At 40.9% G+C, this 26750-nt stretch overlaps 2 protein-coding genes across 3 annotated transcripts; both read right to left on the reverse strand.

The window, feature by feature from the left end:
• Positions 1 to 658: 658 nt before the first annotated feature.
• Positions 659 to 11015, reverse strand: atp6v1d (ATPase H+ transporting V1 subunit D). The gene is made up of 7 exons (XM_022237963.2): positions 10858 to 11015; positions 6813 to 6930; positions 5501 to 5580; positions 5044 to 5111; positions 3879 to 3923; positions 2917 to 3087; positions 659 to 2432 (listed from the first exon to the last, which is right to left on the reverse strand). Exons 1-7 carry the CDS (start codon positions 10896 to 10898, stop codon positions 2206 to 2208), a joined length of 750 nt encoding a protein of 249 aa, XP_022093655.1. The 5' UTR covers positions 10899 to 11015; the 3' UTR covers positions 659 to 2205.
• A 548-nt stretch (positions 11016 to 11563) lies between these two features.
• LOC110980902 (REST corepressor 3-like) lies at positions 11564 to 26248 on the reverse strand. 2 transcript variants are annotated; one of them, XM_022237961.2, is made up of 13 exons: positions 25966 to 26248; positions 23670 to 23726; positions 22786 to 22869; positions 22338 to 22552; positions 21382 to 21506; positions 21048 to 21080; positions 20708 to 20780; positions 19968 to 20083; positions 19355 to 19553; positions 18381 to 18513; positions 17975 to 18159; positions 17456 to 17595; positions 11564 to 17031 (listed from the first exon to the last, which is right to left on the reverse strand). In XM_022237961.2, the coding sequence occupies exons 1-13, from the start codon at positions 26093 to 26095 to the stop codon at positions 16866 to 16868; spliced, it is 1656 nt and encodes a 551-aa protein (XP_022093653.1). In that variant the 5' UTR covers positions 26096 to 26248; the 3' UTR covers positions 11564 to 16865. The 2 variants fall into 2 exon arrangements, with proteins under 2 accessions (XP_022093653.1, XP_022093654.1); XM_022237962.2 differs by lacking the exon at positions 21048 to 21080.
• Between the last annotated feature and the right edge of the window lie 502 nt (positions 26249 to 26750).

Here is a 26750-nt window from a genome sequence, read left to right on the forward strand (position 1 = left end):
CGTCTTCCAATCTTTGTGTGGTCCTGACCTGTAATAAGGTTGTCAAAACTTTCTGTGGACTAGGCCAGGTCCACACACTGTTTTTCTCTTCTGAAAAAAGGCGTACAGGGATTGGACGGTCAGGGCTATATGTTCCAAAGGAAGAGGAACAGTCAAGGAAACTATAAAATCATCCTGCTTAAAATTGTGTACACAGTTCCCAAAAAAATGAAAAATTTAACTGACTTCTTCACAACACAAGAAGAAAGGAATGCCTGCACAAGGTGTGTCAGTTCTCTAGCCAAAGCCCAAGTGATTGACACAGATCTATATCTTTCATTGAAGGTCATGCCTCAGTAGTTTTGATGATAGCTTATCCAGGAACTCACACAGTTGTCATATGCCCAGGCTCATTTCCGATGGTTCTCCATTCATGGAATGTGGATGCATGCTTCAGCCTCTCAGCTGTAGACGGTTCTACAAATTAGACCTTTACTAACATGTTGAGCAGTGACAATATGATTTGTCTGTAACCACTGTTCCATAGTTGTATAAGTTTTGTGACTGAAGTGACCTCGACTGAATGCCCTCACTGTATCAATGCAAATCGTTTGTGCCAGAAAGAGATACATAAATCTGATACATACCACAGACACTTATGACACATCCAGTCATTAGATTTACACATTTTCATAACCACTTTAATACACAATATTAATACATTCTAAACATTTTCATAAACAGTACTTCACCGTGATATACATGTACACCACTATTATAATAATCAAATATGTCCTCTGAAAGGTTTCAATTAAATTTGTTAATTTCAAATGTGATCTGAGCTTTCTTAGCTCAAATGTTGTTGAGTCCCCCGCTGGACTTTTCTTAGTCTTGCATGACTAGTTGCATACATGACCAATTACATAATTCCAATCCCTCCAAGACTATCACTACACCATGCCATCTATCTTCTTGGTCTCACTTTCTCAATGGCCTTGAACCGAGTTACTTTGTCACATGAGAAAACACAACTATCACCTCCCTGTGCACAATGTGATATTTTACAATTGATCACTAAACAAGTCCCTGAAACAGTGTCAACTCTACCATATAGCTATGGAAGTCTTTTCAGAAGTAGGTACTGTTTCCTAAAACTCCAGTTTCCATGTAGCTCTTCTCACAATGTATTATGAGAACAGAACTGTCTAATGCTCTCTGTAAGCTTGTAAGGAAAGCCAGTCCACAGTTCAACCCAAGACATGCTTACCCGTAAAAATTTCTTAACCAGTTGACCAATCTGGCAGAACCACAAATAATGGCAAGCAATCAACATTGATGTTAGTGTTCCGATGCAATACTAATTTTATGCACAAGAAGTTGCCCTTCATAGGGCAGCCAGAATGCAACAAAATACAGCATGTTATGAACTATTTTGACTAGAAAAGCAGGTTTCCCTTGGCTTTGCCTTCAGCAGTTGGTTCTTCAGCCAAGATACTCCAAGGAAAAATCAGCAATTTCAAGTTTATAAGTCACTTTGCATGGAAAAATTCTACTCCATGCAAGACAAACACATCTGTATTGCTACTGAAAGCCCCCCCCTCCCAGCAGATTAAGGACGCCGAATGCATTTCATCTAAGGCAAAGTTGGCTGTGAATGCTTTGTGGGAGCAAACAGACTTTGCAAATGTGACGCACATGTATAATCCCACCTTACAGAGTTGAAAAAAAACATGAAAACTATGAATCATTTGTGTTTGGTCATACCCAATAAATATGGAGAGAAAAAAATGAGAAGCATAAATGAGAATATTTCTTTTTTAGCACAAAAAGGAATTATCTTTCAAGCAGGAAAACTTTCAAGTAGAACAAAATGTCCAATAGCAATTATAGCTGAAAACTGACATCAAAAATTCACCGGAATTTTGCCAGAGTTGTTAAAAAACAGAAATACAGTCAATGCAGTCAATACCATCTTTCACATGGAGTGATTCTTCCTTTTCTCTTGTTTTTTGAAGGTGTCATTAAAGAAAGTAAGTCAACTGTTATTGACCGTCTTGTTTTGGGATGAGTAAGAATGAAGGACCATCCAGCCATTGCATTTGGCATTATTACTTCTACAGCAATAGCTCCCAGATATTGCAAGCTAAACATTAACGGTTCAATACCATATTTATAATTAAAATTGAAAATAATAATATGATTCTCGCTAACACCTAAGAGTTCATTTCAAGTTTCAAAGAGTAAATCTTCATCCATATCATCCTCGATGAGATTCCCGGCTTCCTCAAACTCCTCTCCCGCCTCCTTGCGTGCCTTCATCTCTGCTTCCTTCTTGGCCACGATGATCTTCTTCTTCTCCTGGATCTTCTTGAGACGGTAGAACTCCTCCCTCTCTCGCTCGTCTAGCTCAGAGGTGATGTAGGCGATGGTGTTCTCAATGCGTGGAATGATGACTGTAAAGAGTAAATGGATTTACGGTAATGAGACTTAAGGGAATAGCTTGTCTGTCTTACATCTTCATGTTTCCTGAAGAGTTCAAGATATTTGTTTCCTCTTTTCATCCAAGCAGATTTCTTACTGCACATGTGTTTAAGATTAGCTGATGTAGTTTGATGAGACCACAAGTAACAAAGTAGAAGCAAAAAAAGACTCTGGACACGATTCCATCAGAAGTGACTTTTAAAAGCTGCTCTGCACCCATATGAAAGAGACAACCTATGATAATGCTAATGTTTGGCTGCATTAGCGGAAGCAAAGATATATTTCATTTGCCACTTTCTTGCCACAGTCCAGTGGACTTTTACCGGGTGGTTAAACAACACACAATTGCACAGTGACAGATCCCTCCTGTAGATTGGGGTACGTTGGGTCACTGATGACCAGTGATTCAACCAATCTTGGCAGACTGGTCCTAACCATACATCCACTAGCACTTACCATGTTCTATTGCATTGACACGTCTGTTAGTGATTTTGATGACTTCATCCAGGGTGACAAATGACGTCTGAAGGGAGGCTAGTTCAACCAGCAGCTGAACCGCCTTGTCATAATTCTTTTTCAGTTTGTCAATCTGCTGACCACCGCGAGACAATCCTGTCAGCTCATATGCTGTTGTGACAATAGAATATTACCAATTTTAGCGTGAAACAACACGATAGACTGTTACTAAAAGAACCAATGAGTTTTTTTCTGCCCTGCTCTATTGATCAGCCAACATGGGTGAAATAAAATAGAAGAAAATCAATTTTACTTGACTCAAGCGCAAGAAATTGTGGCATGTGCTTGCGAGGCAAAATAATTAGAGGTCATTACTGTGGCGATACCACGCTCGTGTGGCAGGTATGCATGCCTATTAATCTGCTCTCATTGGGAACAAGTGAGGGGATGTTTTTACATGAAAACAATGATCTTTTGGTGGGAACTCACAGCATAAGCACGTAGGTTGGCACACCGAGTATACACAACCAGTTCATGTCAGAATGTAATGGTCTTTGCGTGTGCGCAGAGTGGGTGTAAAGGCTTAATTGAAGAACTGCCCACCAGCCTGCCTCTCCTTTAACAGTGAGAAAGCAGTTCCACTTTGGCCAGACAGCATGATAGGGTGCTGTGACTTACCAAAATGCATGCACGCCTGAAGTTTCCAAGCACACAGTAATGGCTTTCCTCTGATTAGTCCATACTAAATCCATCTTTCCAGCTTTATCAATTTCACCCCCCCCCGGTTTTGGGGCAGGTTCTGGCATTTCTCACCCATCATCAAACATGGTACACCTTCGGTCCATTTCAGATTTATGGCAAATTCATCAAATATGAAATGACATATTTGACAGTGGCATGAAAATGAACCTCACGCACATTATGAGAAGGATGACAAAATTCGGCAACTCAATTTAACTTACTGTCACTGCCGTCGGTGTAATGTTCAAAAACTGGAAGTAGAACACCTACAATAAAGCCAAAAAAATTCCTTTGAGAGAAATGAAAACGACAAACTGATTACAGAAGGAAAAAGTGAATGACAAACAAATTTAATATCTCAGAGAAGGAGCAGCACGCTCGTACAAAAATGAAGATCCAATTCAACATTTCATCCCTGCACAAGTACGATATGACCATCGCACATCTGGGGCCAAATTATGCTCACCTGCTACAAGGTATGCTTACCTGCTACACTGTATGCTTACCTGCTACACTGTATGCTTACCTGCTACATTGTATGCTTACCTGCTACACTGTATGCTTACCTGCTACACTGTATGCTTACCTGCTACAAGGTATGCTTACCTGCTACACTGTATGCTTACCTGCTACATGGTATGTTTACCTGCTACACTGTATGCTTACCTGCTACACTGTATGCTTACCTGCTACACTGTATGCTTACCTGCTACATTGTATGCTTATCTGCTACACTGTATGCTTACCTGCTACACTGTATGCTTATCTGCTACACTGTATGCTTACCTGCTACACTGTATGCTTACCTGCTACATTGTATGCTTACCTGCTACATTGTATGCTTACCTGCTACATTGTATGCATACCTGCTACATTGTATGCTTACCTGCTACATTGTATGCTTATCTGCTACACTGTATGCTTACCTGCTAAATTGTATGCTTACCTGCTACAATGTATGCTTACCTGCTACATTGTATGTTTACCTGCTACACTGTATGCTTACCTGCTACACTGTATGCTTTCCTGCTACATTGTATGCTTACCTGCTACACTGTATGCTTACCTGCTACACTGTATGCTTACCTGCTACATTGTACGCTTACCTGCTACACCGTATGCTTACCTGCTACACTGTATGCTTACCTGCTACATTGTATGCTTACCTGCTACACTGTATGCTTACCTGCTACACTGTATGCTTACCTGCTACACTGTATGCTTACCTGCTACATTGTATGCTTACCTGCTACATTGTATGCTTACCTGCTACATTGTATGCTTACCTGCTACATTGTATGCTTACCTGCTACACTGTATGCTTACCTGCTACATTGTATGCTTACCTGCTACACTGTATGCTTACCAGCTACATGGTATGCTTACCTGCTACATTGTCCCTCTTTGATCGTACTTTGGTCTTTGCTTTGGTAACATTTTGAAGCACCATGTGACTACAAAACAAGGCAAGCAATGAAATTGCTGTTAGTAAATTGTACCCAACCACATACCACGTATTTTAAACACGAATTAGAATCTCCTATGATCTCACCATGCATGCAGACCAAATTTCTTTCTTAAATACATGTAATCCCTTAGAAAAAACAGCTGTAGCATGAATATCTTTGCATTAATTTTCCGTTTCTTGAAGAAATACAAAGTCACAAAAAACAGTATCCAGTAGTGCCAACTCTCCTTAATGCAGAAAAGAAAATATAGATTGTCAACAGCCCTTCATGTAAGGTTATGTATTTATCATACTCCATGAGTATGTAATCAATTACTTCTTCTAGAGCTCTCAGTTTCCTTGCAAAATATTTGCACATTCAATTCTATTACTCACTTAAAATCTCCGGAGGCGAACTTGGCTTCTGCTAGAGACAATGATGCCAGCTTCATCACGTCACCCATTAATGTCTTGGTCTGGAAGTAACCAAAATATACCAAAAATACTTGTAAAATAAAAAGTGGTAAATTGTGGTTTTAAAATCTGACAATCTAAATACTGTGCATGATATGAAAAACTGAGAACAAAAACTTGCAGTGGAAGAAAACAGACTGGTCTACAAAATAACTTGAGTCAGGAACATGTGGTGCATGTATCTGTCTCAGTGTTATACATTCAATCGATATGATATGAAAACGGGCGATCCACAATAGTGCGCCTCCATGAGTTTGCAATACGTTGGCCAATCACAACACGTGAAATCTGCCGACCCTTTCCGAATGCGCATTGGGTCGACAAATTTCGCATATTGTGATTGGTCAATGCGTTGCAAACTCTTGGAGGCGCACTATTGTGAAACGCCTGTATTGCGGCCTCAAAACGGTGACGTACCCACATACTCATCTTTGGCAACGTTACAGAGATTTTGGCCAACTGGTTTTAGCCGTGAGTAAAAACGGCCCATTGTGTCATACATACATGTATAATTAAAGGTTACCTTCAAGAGCATTTCCTCAGATTTGAGAAGGGCCCTTGATAGTTTTTTTGAAATTTGAACGATTTGGCACAAAATCAGCCTCATTCTGTTGCACATGATCAGAATCCTAAACTGCCCAATAATGTCAACTGGAACAAACTATGAACACGTGCATTTATCTCAGCACTGATAGCTTAAACATGTTACTACATAGGGCTCCAACGTGTACCAAGTATTTCAGCCAAACCTCAACCTGAACCCCCGAGGCCTTTTTGCGAGACACCATCCTCAATCCTCCAATATTTCTTGAGTATGCTCCTTTGTGGGGTACCCACAGCCTCAATCCTTCAAAATCCTCTGGCAATTCCTGTCACTGTGTTGAGGCAGTACAAATGGTATAATCCTGAAGCAGTATGGACGATTTCAAATATAATGTAGGCATGAATTTAAGCATGGCTGCACACAAAATAACTATAACCCACAACCTTGACACAATGCATCCTCCGCAATCAGCCACACTTTTTTGCCATTCACCTTCAATCAGTCAAAATCCTCCAAAACACTGACAAGATTTTGGAGGATTGAGGATGGTTAGGTTAATTTTTCTGGAAAAGTCAACTTCCCTTTCCAAATGTCACAGGATGACAAATGCTTCTAAGTTCAGCATACAGCTTCTGACTTTGTTTTATAGGGAACATCCCCTTTTCATTGACCTGAGGTGAAAAAATCTACCTCAATGATTTTCCGTAGAATCTGCCGGAACCGCAGTGTCAGCGCATCGGCCTTCTTCTTCAGCAGACTGTGTCCCTTCTGAGCTCCTTTTAAACGACCCTTCATGTTTGTCAAGGCCCTGAGGGAAAAATAGAACAAACCAGAGATGCTGGCTATTACAGGAAGCTCAAAAATCAAGAATGTGATCAGAAGCAGTAGCTAATGAGAAGATAAATTAAGGCATTCATTTCAAAGTACGTCAGAGTTCTGTACATGGACAACACTAATTTTCCCTTGCAGTGGTTTATTAACCATCAAAAAGTGACAGAATGTCCTAAAAAGTCAAATTTAACAGGGAAAATATTACAGCATTTACTAAGAAAACACATTTTTTAGACCAGTGTCACGGCATTTAGGCATAGGGTGTTTAAGTGATGTCCAGATATGGAATTCTTTCCCAAAGTACATGGACAACTATTCCTGGTACATTTTCCCTCTCGACGAAAAGTGACCATATAATTTACCAAGTCTGACAATCCTGTTTCTCCACAGCCAAAAGAAGTGTAGCGAAAGTGCACTTTGTTTAGTTTAAAGGATTGGTCAATTGAGTGGAGTCCCCCAGTGAGTAATGTCACGGGGAGAGTCATGTGGACAGTGTGTGCAGCGTTGTGATAGGCTACATGCTGTCCAGCCGTGCCATGTGCACGAGGGAGTGTGTGCGCAGTGCAGTGAAGAGAAGCCATAAGGTAAGCAGTCTTTGTTCTTACTGAGTGCTAGTTGTGTATGGTTGACTGAGGATAGCTGCACGCGGTGTGTGTATGGTTGACTAGGAGACCGCTATAGATCCTGGCAGGAGATGTCATGTTAATGGTTAGGCTTTCTAGAAAGGCTGATATCACCGCTAGGTTACTGCCAGTGGGAAGTGTATATTCGGCCTAGTAGCGTTCTTCATTGGTGCAGGGAATAAGCTAATTTTTGTTGCGTTCCGTGTTGGTGCGTGGAATAGAGGTAGTAAGCCACAGCTAGAGTAATGGTCGCTCTTCGTAGAGGCGACCTAGTCAACCACATGTGTAGTTAGGATAAGTGGTCTGTTCTTCGTTGGTGTGTGGAACGAGATATTCCGCACGTGAAGTAGAGGCTTCACAGGTGCGTTGCGTCAACCAAAAGTTGGTGAGCATATACCGAGAGACGAGAGTGGCGTTGGTGTTCACTGCTCAGGTGAATAGTGGTGAACTGGGACCGACCACGCTTTCTTGCGGTTACGTCCTACATGTATGTGGTTGACTAGAGACACCCGCAGCTGTGGTAAACCACACACGCACTCAAGTAAACTACACATGCATTCGAATAGGCTCCACTGCCCATTGTACATTAGCATCGTAGTAAACCACACAGTACTTGCAGTAAGGTGGTCAGCCTTGTGCAAGAGTTAGTCAGTCACACATTGGGTTGTAGTCAACATTGCACTTGTGCTAGTCAACCATACGGCAAATTTAATAAGTCATTAAAGGGTCCTACTTGAGTCCACGTTCATCGTCATTTTACTGCCTTTGTTTTTGCTGTACAATAAACCAGAATTGCCTTGTATGTTTCGAAACTAGGTGTCCAGTTGCATTCATGTTGGTGACTTATTCAGCAGGTTCAGCAATCAATTCCTTCGGCGGTACATTTCCACCCAAACGGGCCTGCATCCCTTTGCCTTGAGGCAGCTTTGTTAGTCTCTCATCCGAGGAAGAAACAAGGTTCGGGAGATCTCGCCACAAATGGTGTCAGAAGTGGGATTGGAATTGATTGAGAAATTTAAGAACCGCTAATAAGTAGAGTAACAAAGAGTAGTTCAGCTACTGTTGGCATTGATTAGGTTGGTTTTTGTTGGATTGTGTAGTCATGAGTCAGCAGCGGAGGGTAGTTGGCTCACCTGCTGATAAGGTACAGGCACTCGAAGAAGAATTGGGTCGCCTGAGAATGGAACATCAGCTTCTGCAGCTTAAAAAGTCTGCAAAAGAGGCTGAAGTTTCGGTGCAGGGTTGACCCTGAAATACTGTTCCGAGTCCCGAGTAATATGGGATATGAGTCATTTTTTTCGAGGGCGAGGGTGCCAAGTTTGGGCATGTCGCCAGAGCTAGTTTTTGAGGGTAGGAAGGAGGTGATAGCTGAAGAAGAGAGAGGAGACCCACACTCAACGCTTCAGTAGAGGTGAAAACCCCACTGGCTAGGAAGCCTAGTATGGCAGACGAAGAAACTTTGAGTCATTTGTGTGTTGGTACGGTACAGTCACCATCAACGAATCTGTTCGTAGAAAGACAAGAGGTTCTGACCCCGCAGAAGTTGCGGGCAGAGCTGATGAGTTTTGCTACCTAAATAGGTCGTAGTGACTGACCGGGAAAAGATGAAGTCATCCTGTTGGTGGATCCCTGGCCACTAAAGAGAGAGCCGAGGGTAGTTAATGAGGGTGAGATGCAGGAGCAGCTGGGGAGGAAGCGGCATCATCCTAACATCGTGCTGGATAGGTACAGTGGAAAGGTCTTGTGGAGAGAGTACCACAGGCATTTTGAATCTTGTAAGAAGGCTAACGGTTGGGATGATAACGAGTCCGCTACTTACATTGCCGCAAACTTGCAGGAAAATGCTCTCAGAGTGTTGAGGGAAAAGACCGAAGGTGGGAAAGAGTACAGTTATGCGGAAACGGTGCAACTGTTGAAGAGGAGGTTTGATTCCGGCTTACAAGCTGAGAATTACTTGGTTGAATTGAGGCACCGTCGGCAAGGGCCGAAGGAGTCATTACAAGAGTTGGGGCAAGCCGTGCGCAAGCTTACAGTAAAAGCCTACCCTGAGTTACAGGAGGATGCACGAGATCGACTTGCCAAGAATCATTTCCATGATGCCGTAATGAGTCAGACGGTGCGTGAGGGTATTCACCGAGCACGGCCAAAGAACTTACACGAAGTGCCGCCTTTGTTTTTTAAACTGGCACTGCCCGTGGTCAGCATTTCATAGTACAGGCCAGGTTTTTCAAGGAACCATACATCGGAAAATTTACGCTTTTGGAAAGCTTTAGGGCACTCATATGAAAGTCCAAGCTCTGAGGAATACGCCAATGTAAGTAAAATTGTCAAGTCGTTCTCATTTCGGAAGATATTAGGATTCAAAGTTTGTGACAATCCTGCAGTTTGGATTTCAGGCATTTAGGACATGCCTTGAAGTAGGGCTGTGGTGGCGACAGTTAAGAGACAGATTGTAAAAGAGATCCACTACAGCCCTATTTGTGGGGCTACATTAGCACCCTGTTCCTATAATAAGGAAACAAAGTCCACTTTGTCAAACTAACTAACATTCTGACCTTAGGGAACCATTACTCAATCCTGATAGGCCTAGGTTATGTAAATTTTTACAATATTTATATATCTAACCGAGTTTGGCAAAAGACAACAACTCAGTCAAATCATGCCATTTTGTTTTTCGTCCAGTTACCCAACTCGGGCTTTTTGGATTCATCAAAACAAATATCCATCCAGGTCAAAGCGCCAGACTATATTCACTTATTTTTGTCCTTCATAGCTACTTTCGGGGCTACCTTCTCTCAAAAACCCAAAGCCCTGTGCTCTTTGCTTTCTGACATAAAAGAGGACATCACCAACAACTTGTTTAGATACGTTATTTTGAATAAGTTACTTCCTTATAATAGGAACAGGGTGCTAAAGATAATGAACCCCCTCATCGACGTCTTTTGATAAAAATTCGAAGCAGTAGTAGGAGACAGGACTCGTTTATGGCTACCAGTTATGCACCGCCCCATACAATCCCATTTATACCAGGCAAGATATGGGACAGAGGGGTACCCCCTTTACCTGTCCAATCCATATACACACTCTAGACTAGTATTGTTACAAGGTATTACACGTACATGTACTAGGCTAGGCCTATTTCTTGCTTGGCATGTTTGGCAACATCATCATCATGATGCCGCAATATAATCTACCAGCATGACCAGTGTCTAATACGACAAGAACAAGTTCAGGTGTAGCATTTAGTCTTTTTCAAGAATGAAAACCCAAAAAATACTCACATACGAGATGGAAATACGACAATCTTATCTTTTCCCGACATTTTGACGTAGGCCTAGCTGAGCGCGAGATATCTCGAAAGCTTAGTGAATTCTGTAGGCCACTACGGAAATTACGATATCGTGTATAGATGTACAGTCATGTGAATACAGACTGGCTCCCACATCACCCGTAACGTTTACGTTGCTACTAGAGTCACAGGTGACAAGACCTTGGAAAACCTCAACCTTTAAAGTCGCCACAAGTCTGTTGGAATGTCATTATTATGGATCTTAATTTTTGCCTGGGAAATCGAAAAACGCATGTTTATTTCATTAGAAATCGATGATTAAATTCATGATTAGTTCGCGTTCCATAAATTCTCCAAGACAAGATTTTTTTTACTGCGTTACTACCGTTGACAAAAGCATTTATAGATTTATATCACTCTGGATGCAAATTCGAAAAGATTTGAAGTAAAATCATTGGATTGATCTAGCCCCAGACTAGAGCTAGTCTACTAGACTAAAGGAGCCCTCCCTCACCTTTTTTTTTGGGGGGGGGGGGTTGCCCCTCCTCCAGATTCACCAATGGCTGAGGTACCTTAGGGGTCTGAGATGACCCTCCTTTCAATGTTGCCTCTCCCTACCCCACGAGTACAACCAAAGATGAAATAATGAACTTAACAAAGATGAGGCTGCTCAGAGAATAATACATCAAAAACCTGCATAGTTGAGAATCTAATACTTTTATTCCCACTGAAGCAATATGAAACAGTGCCAACAGTTTAGTGGAAATTATGCACAACCCTAAAAACTTTTTTTAGTTACAGGATGAAGCAAATTGGTAATGTTCAAGGCCACCACCGTAACCTCTTCCCAACAATGAACTGTACACTGAAGAATTTACAATGTGACTCTATTCTTTAATAAATAATCAAACTATGCATGCAGTGTTCCTCCACATAACTTGATTTACTGTATAACCACGGCAGTTTTTCCAAATCAACACAAGGAGAGATTGCTGGTGGTGTACCTTACAAAATGTGCTGTACAATAAACTGTGATAAGAAGAAAGATTTGCAACAATTTCCATTAAGAAAACAAGTGCATGAAAAGTTACGTCAGAAAAGGTACAAATTTCTGTGACCACTCACTACCCTAATCCAAACTGTGATTACATTTGCTATTATTACAAATGGGAAATAATATAACATGAGCCCATGCTCAAGCCCTAAAAGCTAATGATTCAGTCGGTAAAATTTGAATCAGTCATGTTGACAAAAAACAGTCAATGTGTTGTGTGTCTCAACCAGTATTCACCACAACTAGTGTGCCCCTTTAAGTTCACTTTTCCAATCATCTTTACACATAGCCTTTTCACATTATACAAGACTACATTCTGGTGGGCATTTTTAACTCTCCGTTTGGAGACTTTATCTTTTACTTGACACTTCACAGACTGATGTCTAAATACCCCCGGAAATTAGTACCTAAAAATGGAAGTAACTGGTAATGTCTTAAGATCGTTGCCACTCAGGCTGTAAATTAAACTGATTATAAATATTATGTACATCAAAAGCATATCCGCAAAATGCTATGTACACTACAAGGTAATCGGAGGGAACAGTCTTGTGATAAATTATGTCATCGTTTTATCAGTGTGACTGCTATTGGGAGTCAATTGCAACTGTTTCTTACCCTAAGAAGGTAAATTCACTGAATTCTTTATTAGTTTATCAAAAATCATGTGGTAGATGCACATTCAGAATTCAAATTTGCCAATGTTAAAGACTCTTTCCTTCCTCCATGGTTGCAATGTCACATGATTCTCAGCAAGCTGTTGAAAATGTTAGTAAAGGTTTCCTAAACGCTTAATGTGTAAATGACAGAAAGTGCTGTGATTTGTCTTTTGACTGATGTACACCACTGGTCGATACTGCATTAGATAAAGGAGTTGGGGTGAACTATTCTGGTCCATTTATTGCTTTTCTAGCTTTAAGTAACTACGGATGTGAAAACCACATGGTATGCCCTGCTCTTCTGTTGTTTACGTACAAAAGTGAGGCAGTACACATATTTGTGTATGGAGCTCATATTACAACAACACACTTGACAGTAGGTGTGACGGACGCCAAGGCAGCTGACTATTTGAGGAGCTGGAAGGTATAACACAGCATCATCTGGGGGGAAAAGTGTATTTCATTGCTTAGGCCACCGCAGGAGTCATTTGACTCCCAAGAGCTGATTGATCTATGATACATGGCTATGTCTGAATCAAATAGCTGTAGCCGAGTGCAATGCATCCAACTCTGGGTATTAGCAACAGCCACTAGCCAGCTGCCAATGTCTTGGCTTCAATCCCATAGGTACCCATGTTATCTCCAGCCACAGTCAGTACATTCAGATGTGGCATATAATCTGATTCAGGAATATGGCACCCAGGTTCTCAGTTCTGGCCTTGATTTCAACTTCTTTGGCAGTCTGTACAATTAGGCTCAATATCTACAAGACAGGGCATTAGTTTACATTTTGGACACCATTATTCCAGTCATTATGCTTTACCACGTAATTTCCTTCATAAAAAACTATACTCTTAACAAAATTAAATGGCTACACTAATATTCAATATGGTATTGCTGCTAGCTGTCCGGACATGTCTAAATCAGGGTTTCATATAGAATTACCAGTTAGCCAGGATTTTGAGCTAATTGTGGGACGTTTTAATCTCTGTTATTCAGATGGCAACCTAAATGTACCTTATGCCTGAGACTGTATCTGGTGTCATGAACTACCCTCAAAATCACTGACTCCCTTCAAAGATTATTTATAATCTCAACTCTAAGAATGTTTATACTCTGAACAGAAAAAAGTAACTTATAATTAATAAAAAAACCAAGAACACTCAAACTTAACAAAGTTCTGCTATCTCTACAAACTATGACACAACTCTTGGCTAATAAATAACCATCTGTTGATTGCAGGTGCGAGGCAACGATACGTCTTTCATGACCTGCTAAAAGACTTGTCATATGAATTACAATGAACTACAACAAAGTTGCTACTACAAAAATACAGAGGTAGAGTGATAATACAGGGATGATCTTGAAACATCTGTCCATTAAATAGATCAATAATGCACATTTATCCACCTGAACAAATATGATTGGAACTGCCCAAAATATGCCTCTATACCATGTGAATGTTTGAGCCTGTTGAACCTTATTTCACGGCAGTGCTAAGCATATGATTTTCTGCTTGGGTAATGTTGATCCTTTTCACACAGACAAGAAGTGCATGTAGTCACAGTAAAAAGCACAACTATGGGCTCCACAGGAAAGCTCTCTTGTTTTTTCCTAAAACAACAGCCTCCATTTGAGGTGGCACACTTGTTACTGGGTTGTAGAGACTACATATGTGTTGATATGTAGACATCACAGGGGCAAAGTCTGTCCCCACAACTTGGCCTGCCTTTCTGAACAAAAACAAATTATCCCCTTAAAGCAGGGAAGGCCCACCCACCATATCTTGTGTTCTATATAATTTGAGCTTTTACAGATAAAAACATCTTACTTGTAACTTCAAGACTTTCCAGATTTTAAACGACACCATTTGAAAAATCCTGAAATCAGGAAAATGACCAAAAAAATGCTTACATCATAAAAAAACTGACAAATCTCAACCCTCCATCATGCACTTGTACTTTAAAAAAAATACAGTTTTTGACTGGTTACGGAAACCCAAACACTGTTATACAAATATGGACTGGCAGTAAGGTCGAAAGTGCATGTCTGTACTCCCTGAGGGACTGTGAGTGACCAAAAGAGGTTCCCCCTTCTGGTCTTTTGGTAATAGGATCCTCCCTCTTCTACTCAGTCAAAGTCCTCGGGCAGGCTGCACAGATGTCGGTTGATGACCTCATTGCCAGTTCCTATGTGTATGATATGAGTTGCTAATCACGAATGGAGCAGAAGAAGCCTGAATATTCTTATCACCAGGACAAAATGATGGAGATATTGATGCACGTGAGAGTTTGAATTATAGTTGATGTGAACATAATTTATCTACTAATTTACTGCATATCAGTGAAACAGGTTCCTGTTTCAAGGTCTATGAATTAGCGTAGCACTGCCACTCTTTGGAGCTTCTAGAATGAGAACATTCAACCCCACGATTCTGGCAGATCATGCCTATCATGTTAGATTGCTATTCACTCATATATTGTGAGGTCAAGAAAATTATATTTAAAATGACACGGCTCAAAATTGGCTACATCCAGAGGACCAGTCACTGGCAAAATAACAGCTGAAAGATGTTTTTTTAAAAAGCCAAAAAAAAAAAAGAGAAAAAAATTCCCAAACAAATTTTTAAAAAGACCTTAATAATTGGCATCACAAATCATGACATCACATTCTGTAAGACCATTGCAATATGTTGACATTTACATTGTACATGTACATCATTTTTCAATAGTATGAATTACCAGATATCTCACACAGAGCAAGTTTGTACAGAGTGCTTAATGTCTGTATACCGTGTGGGTGCGCCAACCTTACATACCTAGTGTGGACCTGTGAACAACAGATGTCCACACGATGCAGGAAAGGAAGACGTTCTGTGGACTTACATATGTCCACAGGACGTTTCCCCTTCTCTGAACAAGAAGTTTAGAGGCATTTGGGGGTTGGGGTCATCCGTCATAAAAGGAAGCGGAATAGTCAAGGAACCCTTATACAAAAAGCCAGCTGAAAATCGTGTTCCCAGTTCAAGAAAAACAAGTATTTTCACTGAGTTTTTAACTGCACGAAAAGAGAGGAATGTCCACTCTAGGTTTGCAAGGTAAGTGTGCGTGTGTATGTATTCAGACTTCTATGCTTCTAGTTTGCCATGGAAATTATTCTGCAATTTTTCTTAAAAAGGCAGCATCTCATGAAATTGACTTTCTTTTCAGTGAATCTCTCTGGAATAGTTTGATAGCTATACAAAATAATCACAGCTTCTGAATCAATAGACCTGTGATATAACAACATCATGCTTTGTATACATGTGTGTTTTCCTATGGCAGTGAGGTGGGATGCAATCCATCAAGCCCCCATCGGAGAGCACACAGGTAAACAAAGCCTGACATCATTGTTTTGAAGTCTATCTGAACTAAAGCTGCATGCTACTATACATTTCAAGCCACAAGCCTATTTTTGAATCCACAAGTCCCAATTTTTGATGAGTGAAAACAATTCATTCACTCCCTTTATTCCCTTCCCCCTCCCCCCAAAAAAGAAATCCAAACCATCCAAAGCCCCCAATGCAATCTGTGAATTGTTCCCAGTGCTTTTTAGTTTTTTTCAGGGTAAACTCCTGATGTGGACACTACCAATGCAAAGATAGAGGATGCAACACATCAATCCTTCCAAAATAAGAGCTTTAGAAAGGCCAGAGCTCTATCCCAAGTTTAGTTCAACATCTCCAACAGTTAAGTCCGACGGGAAAATGTGCCTCCTAAATTCAGAAGATTGCATTGCTGTGGACAAGCATCTCAGAATGTCAACAGAAAAAACAAATACTGGAAACCAGGAAGGCCTGTAGAGACAAAACACTGTCAACCTGTCATTACATCTGTTTTCTCGCAAAGGAAATGTACAAAGATCGTAAATTATAATCCAACGGAAGTGTAGTGGCAATGCCTTGCCTTTTTGGAAAAAGACAAAATTTGTTTGGCCAATTCCCAGCCCTGCATGTCTAAAAAGTCTGCAACCACTTGAAAAGAATTTAAAGATACATGTAGAAAACATCTCCCCACATGTCTCCCACCACTCCGGTAATTCCTGTTGTTGATCCACAGTAAACAGCTTCCAGCATGTGACCCTTTCTCTTCGGGAGGGATCTGTAAATTTGGTTATCCTCACGCAGAAATGCTAGCCAGCAAGATATCCAGAAATAAGCTTTTTGTTGGAGACGTTTTTAAGGTAAGCTTCTGATCCTTGAGTGGAAACATCTGACTTGGCCGACGGCAGTGTTCTCCTCAAGAAAGCTCCTCACTGGGAAGTGGACTCGGCTTGGCTCCCAACCAGCTGAGGTGGGGGTCCAGACAGGGGTCCCATCATTGGGGGTCTGCTTCGGGCTAAGGGGCCAGAGGGAGGGGCAACGCTGGGCCGAATCAGGGGCGGAGGCTGTTGAAGAGAGACTCGAGGGGAAACAAACCTACGAGGAAATCCAGATGAAAATGAAAGAGAGCAGACAGATGTAGATAACAAAAAGACAAAAAGTAACAAAATAGGATGGAACAGCTAACTCTCAGCATATTAAAAAGCTGTATATAGTTCTTTAATATTAATATATATGCTAATGTAAGACCTTTAAATTACAACCGTCGTGCACATTACACATTTTCAACACAATGCCAAACTATATGATACATCAAAATCAAGAGCTAAGTTTGTTTTTTCAACATCCATATGTAAACAAAATTACCGAAGAAATAGCCTAAAGACTGATTTTGTAGAATGCACTCAAAACATAGCATTTCACCTATGGTCCCTCTTTTTTCAAATCAGGGGCTTCAGTATGTAGACACCAATTTGGGAGAGTTGGACGTTATTTTCCCATACAATTACTTCACACCAACCTTTGTTGAGCCTGAAGCGGTGGGGGTCTGATTGATGGTGACTGGCCCGCTGGTCGCAGTAGTGGAGGGGGTGCGTTATTCGAGCTTCCTACCGTCTGTGTGGTTGATGTTGTGACTGATGGTGCACTATCTGTCTGTTGCTGTTGACACAGAAGCAAAAAAGTCAAAAGGAGAAGCCATCATCACACTGTCACGAAGAGTCACCACGTGGAACAAATTATTATTCTGAAATTGTTTTTCTCACTACTGCGGCCTTGACATTTGATCTTTTGACCCTCAAACCAATCCTAGCTTCTCAAGTTTCTACATGGAAGCTGTTTATATTTCTCAAGACAATTACTTCAATTTTTGATCTGGTGGTCACTAAAACACACCAACCTTCCTTTCACTAATCACATGTCTCGTAAAAAAAATGAAAAATAATAAAAAGACAACTTATCATCTTGAATCAAACACAGAACCTGGCAAGGATGGAGAGAGGGGTGAGACGGCAAAAGCCAAGTCTTGGTCATGTCTCACCTCTGCTTCTTCTTTACTTTTCAATTCTTTGAGCTGTGCACTGTTGTCTGCTTCCCACTCCTCCAAGACCTTGTCCAGGTCAAAACGGCGGCGAAAGTTCACCATGAAGCTGCGACACTGTGCTGCATTCTTGTTGCCAACAACGTCGGCTATGGCTTGGTAATCACGACCATACTTTCTGATTGCTAGATGGGCAAAATGTAATCGGAAAGCATGACATAACACCTTTAGAACATTTTACAAGATTGAATTGTCTATTAAATTTCTAATGCAACAGAATGACGTAAATTACCATGGTTGCCTTTTGAAAGGAAGATTACAAAATGTCTGGATAGAAATCTTGTTATCTTAATTACGTTCTGTACGATACTTAAACCAAGAAAACCCACACACTGGAGACAGATACCTTGTACAGCAATAAGCTGTTCTTCGCTGGTCCAGCGGGAATTGTTTCGAGGTGCTGCATCCGTCAGTCGGTAATCATTTAGATCAAATAGCTTGCTCCTTTGCTGTCCAAGGAACTGCTTGTTCAGCTGGATCTGAGATTTACATGAAAAGAACAACGGAACTAAAGGGTTAACCTCTCCAGTAATCCATGCACAATATTCTGTCAGTGTGACTTTGTTAAATGTATTCAGTTACTTTGTAATGCATATCCTTGCATTTGCACTACTGTTTTCTCAAATCCCAACTTTGAATTGAGATTAGAAAAAACCATGCAATTCACTGCTGTTGCTAATGCTTAACTGACCCAGTTCCTCCTTAACCACTTCGCGCCGGTGGCAGTTATCAATGTCGATGATGTTGGGACGGGATAATTATCATTTTTTTTCTGTTTTCAAAAATCTAAAAAAATTCCTATCTTCATTTACTGGACACTTACAGCAACACAAAGGACTGTCTTGTTTCTACTCTAATCTGACAAAAAACATCTATCGATGCTGGAGTATTTCAGCCATGCCTGCCGCCTTGTAAAAAGAGCCCAGATTTTGCGGTGTTATGTAAGTTTCTTTTGTTCACGAAACTGGCACAGTGCGCTGCTGACCACTTTTCAATAGGGGTCAGATTAGCGTACAGCGGTATAGTGTGGCTCATCGCTGCGGTGATGGACCACTTTTGTCCCCGATGGTAATCTGCTCGTGCCAAATCCCCAAAAACCGTGGTATACTGTTTCAAAACAGGGCTGGATTATCTCCACTATTGAGAGTGAAAAATGTCGGTAATGCCCAGCAGCCTGGTCTTTTGTTACGAGTACAGTCTTTTGTTACAAGGCCCAGTTCCCTTTGTCCTATTTCAGAGACCCTGGCCACCCATATAACGGATACGTGTCCGGTACCGGAAACCCTGGCGGCAAGTGGTTACAAAGAATTGCTGACCTACCTGTCTCTTCAGGTTGATTATTTCAGCATCCAGGGCCTTAAAGATGGAATCTCCCTGGTTGGTGGTCATAGCCATCAAGTCATCATGGTCCAAATACATCCCCTTGGGGGGCTTCTTCTTGGTCCTGAAGGGGTGATGGCGGTGACTAGTGGTCTCGTTACGTACGGGGCCGACATGGGTGCGCATAACACCAGTCCGCCTGTGCATGCGAATAAAGGAAACTATCAAAAGTGATTGCTACATGTAAGACTCGCATCACTTGAAAGTAAAAATGGAGGGTCTCCAAACTTGGAACACTTCAAATACTTTTAATGGTTAGCAAAACATCCTCCTTGGTGCAAAGAAAATGCTTGAGATGCTGTTTTGAGCAGTGCCTCTTCCAACAAGACTACAAACTCTGTCTTCAATGACACACAGGAAAGATGGAACACCTTGCAGACCACATTTTTTCACGGCACTTAGAATGAAAAAGTGCTCTTTATTGGTTTTGTTTTTTGGGGGGTCACAAGATCCATGCAGTATTCTGAAAGAGAACTTTGAATCATTGCTACCAACTAATCCTCAGCCCTCTGGCCTCACAGTACATTGTCACCAAACTGAATATAATCCTTACCTCCAAAAGCTGTAGCAAGCATTGCAGAGTAAGCCTTTTGGTGTGGTGTGTAGCTGGCTGACAGTGCTAGCACAGTTGGAGCAGATGCTTTTGGTTGATGCTTCAGTCTGTGGAGTCTTGAAACCAGGAAAAAAATCAACAACAGCATTAAATCCATTTCAACAATACCTTTTGAGAAAATTGAGCCCATAAATGACTACTTAACACCAACCTTACCTCTAAATCAAATCCACCATGTAGGCTATAAGCCTTGATTAACCCTCCTTTGGTTTTACAGCACAAATATGCACAAGTGCCCAAGGTCACTCTCTTGCATGTTGGTGCAGTGCACAACACAACACAGCTGTGCTTTTTTGAGGTGTTTACCAAGTGACCCAAAGAGAGACTTCAGCATAGGAGGGTTAACACAACAAACAGTAGCTGTGACTTGTGAGCTGCTTGCGCAGTATTACAAGATCCTATGGGTCAACTATCCCCAAAGTCTTACAGGCTCAGATTCCCAGCCTGCAAGCTACTGTACCACAAGAGCCAACAGTAACCTTGGCCAAGGGAAACAGCTATCACCATCTGAGGACTGCAACTTTGATAACAGAATGTGACATAGTCCCACATTTCACTTTGAGTTGAACAGACCTGCAGGGTTCTAAATTCAAGCAGATTACGTTGCTGTGTGGAACTATGGTTACTGTAACCATGTCCACATTGCCGAGGACCAAAATGAAATTGTGGGCCCAATTTACCTTGGATTCTTTCTCTGGATCAAAGGTTTCGTCCATTTTCTCATCTGTTTTCTCTTCAGCATCCGAGACCTCACTAGTGGTAAGAAAAACACAGCTATTAGAAATCGGGGACCAATTCCCTTTCTTGAGAATCCATCAAATCAGGGGCTCAGGTATTAAGTTCACATTTATAAAGGACCCAATCTGAAGGTACAGACTGTGTTCAGTTCAGTTTTATTCAAGAGAGTGATTCTGACGCATTTTAAAAAACACTTATCAAATTGCAAAGGAAGAGTTGTGAACCCAATACATTTAGCTTGTTACGTTGATAATTTTTCTCTGTCTGATCTCTCAAAATTACCTTTTTATCTCACTGGGATATCCTCCTTCGTATCTTGAAAAAAATCACAACCAAAATATTACTCCAAAGGATAACAATTAAATATTGGATTTTTCGCCCCTTTGAATTTCATTTCCATAAGTATGCCTACCACAAACTGATCAGAGATCTTGACTACATGCGTTGTTTTAAACTCCCTTCAAACGAAAACAGCTCAGCCATCTTTCTTTCTTAACATGCTAAGAAACTGTTTCTGCACAGAGAGACAGTGGTCACTGTTCAGAGAACACAGGTTTCAAATTACTGCCCCACTCCTCCTTCACATTCAGGTTTCACTAGCTCATGTAAATGTTACCTCTCATTTTCTTTCTGGCCACCAGCCAGCTTCCTCGCTTGCCTATCCATTAGACTTGTACTGGTTCGAGTCTTTTTCCACTGGTAGTAGTATTTCACAAGACAGCTGATTGACTTATCTGGCAGCTGCGTAGACGAGAAAAAATGACCAAGATGAAATGCAGCTTTGTTTCTCTAATGCCAATCTCTTTTCTTTTCGTATTACCGGTACTGTTTCTCTTATTTCTCAGTGATTCTAACAACATGTAAATATCTTGTTTTCCATCGTACAACGAGCAAGGTAATACTGCAAATTAAACCATAAACTAAAAATACTTCTTCCATACTTAGCAGAAACTGACAATAATAACTGGATAAAATATTACACCAGAGAAAGTTACAGTGCCAAATATTGTTGAACGATTAGGTGATCTCGTCACCACAGTGCATGTACACATGCAAGACACCCTATGCTCACATTTTGTGTTGCTAAATTTCGTGTTTCTTGTTTATTTCACCATAAGAAACATTTCATTTCACTTGTTTCAACAGTACCTAATCACAAGCAAGGCTATTGACAGCATGGGCATCATGGGGGTAGGAATGCAAGAGAACTCCTCCCCCCCACTGGAAAAATGGGAGGGGACATAAATACAAGATACACAACAAAAAAGATAGGAGGAAGGTGGGGTGAAATTCACCAATTTGTATGAAACCACCTCGGAATCGATCCCCTACCACTACTGTCGGTTTGTCAGTTCTCTGCTGATGAGTACTTTGCCCTCCCTCCTAAAAAGTGATTTGCCCCTTCCTGGAGCCACCTACGACTGAAAGGCAGCCCACATGTACTACCACCAGCTCCAAGTTGTCAACTGTGTTCGGGTGAAGTTAGTCCGACTAAGCCACAGTCGGCCACTGAACCCGTGCCCTACATACCTAAGGTTAGCTCATACCTCCAACAAGCAATCACCCACTTACCATCTGCCTGATCCGGTGAAAACTTTTCCCATGGAAGCTAAAGGCCTGCTCAAACAGCACCTTGTCCTCCACGGACCACTCATCGGGGAAGGGTGTGAAGTTGGGCAGGTCGGCCAAGGACTTGTCTACGTTATGCTTGTGCCAAAATAGCATGCCCAATGCCTGCTCCGTGTTGTAGCCATAGCGCTCCTTAGCTAACAAGATATACTCATCCACTACGGTGTAACAAAATGTACACGCTTTTGTTTAAATCTCTTTTTCTACCATATTCAAGTCAGCAACATGAGGAAAGATCAGAGACAAAATTCATTCTACTTTTCAAATTGTACACTCATCCCCAAAAAGAGCCAAAAATTACAACTTCTTGAAATTTAGAGGAAAAAGAGTGCACACAGAAGGGTATTTGGTGAGTTCAAATGAATTTGAAAGGGGTTGACAAGTTTCTTACACTTAGCATCAGAGATGTCTCCATTAGGCAACCAGACCAACAATGCCTCCTGTCTGCTGTCTCCACGACGAACTGCTGGAACATCTGTGAACAGTCCAACTTCAGGGAATCACATTTGAGCACATTACATCAAATAGTCTGTTTGTAAGTCTAGCACACAACCAAAATGTCAACTACAAAACATACACAAGTTAAACATTTCATACTAGATCAGATTGCAAACTGAAAGAAACAGATGAAAAAGAAACTCTATTCACATACTGATGATACTAAATGTCAATCACATTGAGTAATGGTGGAACAGTATGACAACCACTGGCTAAAAGTAGCCCACTGGGATGATCTGAGGAGTATTCTATTTTACTAAAGCAAAGATGAGAAGCAGACTGTACCACAAATGAGTGACCTAGGGAGAGTAATTCTACTGTCTGCTATTAGCCCAAAGCAAAGCAGTCGGTTCATGAGCATCTACATGTATTTGTTCCACAACATGTTGGGAACCCACCGACTCTGATCAGTCACAGGGATTTTCTGGAGCTACATGTATTCAAACCAAGACAGAGGTGCTGGCATGACTGGGGGTCTGCAATGATATGGTTAATCACATAAAGCCAAATGACCAGGGAAAGCTATTATGAGTAAGGCATCGTAATTCCTAACAGTACCACATGTACTAATTTCTTCAGCTGCAACACAGCAAATGAATGTACATGTACTTCGCCAATCAAAAGGTAAATTAATTTCAACCCTGAAGAAATTATGAAACACATTTGATTTCTGCAGTTTTAAGTGTCCCCCCCCAAAAAAAAAGTGGGAGCAAAAACCAAACAGACAATTTTTATTAAGGCAAAATTTATTGTTGGTAACCGGTTACATTGACTTACCGGTAATCATTTCAGGTATCTCTGCCTGGTAATCAGCACCAACTCGCATTCCTGGCTCTGGAAAACAGTTTGTATATGAGGCATAATGTGGACAGTTTTGATTATGTTCACTATTTTTTTAATCAACATCTTGTGATAATATACCATTTCTCCAATTTGTGAATTTAAAACTTACATTGAAACAAACATTTACAGAAACTCACTTCTGTGAAGGAGCACCTCCTTTGTAAAGTTTGAAAAGTGTCATCTATAATGCATTATGGGTACATGTACCTGATATGACAATGCATTCAGATATTTTCCTTAAATATTTTTATACTTCACATGTCAACTGAATTTGACACTGTAAACACCTGTATTCCAAACAAATTCACAATAGGGTTATGCAGCGGAGGTGAGTACTAAAGCACCTGACTGTTATTTTCTGGAATCAATTTCAAATTATGGCAGTAGGTACCACTTGGCCTTTTTGCTATGTACCCTCCTCAATCCTTCAAAATTCTCTGCCAAAAAATTGCATACTGTCTCAATCCTTTAAAATTCTTCAATATTTCCTAAATATGCTCCTCTGTGAAAGTTGAGGCACCTTGAAGAAAGTGCAAGAAATGATAATCCTTCCTGCATAAAAAAATCTTTTAACGTTCCACGTAAGAAACCTTTTCCAGAGCAGTGGCACCAACACGTCAGATAAGTCTAGAGTTAAACAGTGCAAATGGATGGACAAACTTCTCATCTCAGGTCGTTTGATCACTCTTCTTATTTTTAATTTAACCCTTCATCAAAATTAGCCTGTGAAACAAATCAGTCATTTGATTGATAGAATCATCAAAAAGGTATGATTAAACAACTGAAAAAATAACCTGTTGGCCTTCAAAAATAACAACCATTAAACTTCACATAGCTCAAGGGTGAATCATGTGCTTACTTTCAACATTAGAAAGCATTATTTTGGCCAATCATTTCATTAGTCATGCAGTGTATTACTATCCAGGTATGTATTGTTTCAAACAGGAAAATATCTACATGTACATGTACATGTATCTCCAATAACCCCTCATGTACATGTATTATCCTCCCAAACCCCCACATAGGGGAATCCGTACCCCCAGAACTGTGGGGTCCAACATTCGCCCCACTCCCTCATGGGAGCAGGGCGGACGTCGGACCCCACAATTCTGGGGGTCATAGGGGGGTAGGGGAATCTGCACACTTATTCCCTATTGCACACGTGTTGGGTAATGCAAAAAAAATTGTTTTAAATGGAAAATAAACCAATACACCTGTCACCTTGTCAGTGTACAAAACTTTTTGAACCTAAAAAATAACAATTGGGCCTCAAGATAAATTCCTGTACGCGATGAACATCCTAACAGTTTTCGTTACAAAAAGAGATCGCATTATTTTTAACTTACCCTAAACCCGGAGGTTTCAACCCTCCTTTGGTTTTTACAGCACAAATGTGCACAAATGCCCACAGTCACTGGTGAGCATGTACAGTATATATGGAACTCAAACATGCACAGGTTCAGTGTGTACACAGTAGATTGCCACCACAAAATGACCCAGGGTCTTTTGTGCAGTCCTCTTCACTGCATTTGGTTTACTGCACAATGATGCACATGAAACAGTGAAGCACAGTTGTTGGGCAGCACAAAAGTGCAATCTGATATTCCTGTGAGGGACTGTTGGTGCAGTGCACAACACAACACAGCTGTGCTTCTTTGAGGTGTTCACCAAATGACCCAAAGAGTGACTTCAGCATAGGAGGGTTAATGTAAATCATATCAAGTCTGGCTGGATTAGACAAGGTTAGTGACCCAACTTTTTCGTCAACTGATCAAGCACAGAAACTTATGTTGAAACTTGCATGATACAACACAGTTTAGCCTAGTTTTAAAACGTACATCAAAACCTCTAAACTACAAACTGACAACTACATGTAACTTATGTGTGAACAACATATTTGTTACAAGGATTTATGCCATCCCTAGTTATACTTAATACATTTTTTACTGTTTGTAATAAAAAAAATCTTACTGCACCCCCTTGGCCAAACCCCTACATCAGTACATGCATGGAGGAAGGTTCCTCTATGGTACATGTACTTCATGGCCAAATATTAACATTCCACAAGCATGACAAAACAAGCAAAATAACTGCAAATAATATTAGGTAAAAAATATTTCCACCTTAAAAAGGTCCCCAACCCTAACAAAAATCAAATTAAACAATATATATTTTACGCGTACCGTCCCTTCATTCCCTTTAATTTGTTTTCAATGTGTTCCTTTTTTACCATGTTCATCCTCCGAACTGCTTGAACTATCGTCCGAGGGGTTGCTGTTATTCGAACTACCGCCAGCCGAACTCGCACCATTCTGCCGATGATTGGAGTCCGAATTCCCATTTCTATCCATCACGACCATAATTCCGATTGAGATCGTTCAACGATTTGTGAGTGATTTCACAAAATAATGGAGGAATTTGGTACAGGTATCCCAAATCTTCCACCAAACAAAGACGACCTTGCTCCTCCGGGTCTTTTTTGGCTTTGTGCATCCGCGCTGAACTCAAGCAGCGGATAGATGGAAACTGTTTATGGCAGACAGCGACGCTGCAATACCCGTAGCAGCAGCTTTACACTGACACTGAAAATGGATAATAAGTCTGGTTACCAGGCTACTTAACTGGTACTTCAACTACACGGTTTTAACCTGATTCCGTTTTATGGAAGAGTTGAGTGCGTACTCTATACAGCACACGACGAGCGGTACATGTTCAACTATGTAATATACATGTACATGTACATTGTACATGTACATATACATGTCTTGGCCATGGGGCGTCATGAGTTCCATAAGTTTTGATAAGGTACACTTTGCGTTGCCACATTGTGTCTCACGGTTTTTGGCTTTTTACATTTATTGCTAGTGTAAGGGCGGTATTCAGATCAGTCTGTCTTCTATTTAGTTGTCATATATTGGTAAAACAAATCCAGATGAAGTGCATGAGTGCAGTCTGGGGAGTGGTTTACGATGTTCGTTACCGGTACCTTGATGATTTAATCATGGAGGTGATTTA

This window comes from Acanthaster planci, linkage group LG01, assembly GCF_054643075.1.
Source record: "Acanthaster planci isolate LZ-2023a linkage group LG01, COTS_SCS, whole genome shotgun sequence".
Lineage (NCBI taxonomy): Eukaryota > Metazoa > Echinodermata > Asteroidea > Valvatida > Acanthasteridae > Acanthaster > Acanthaster planci.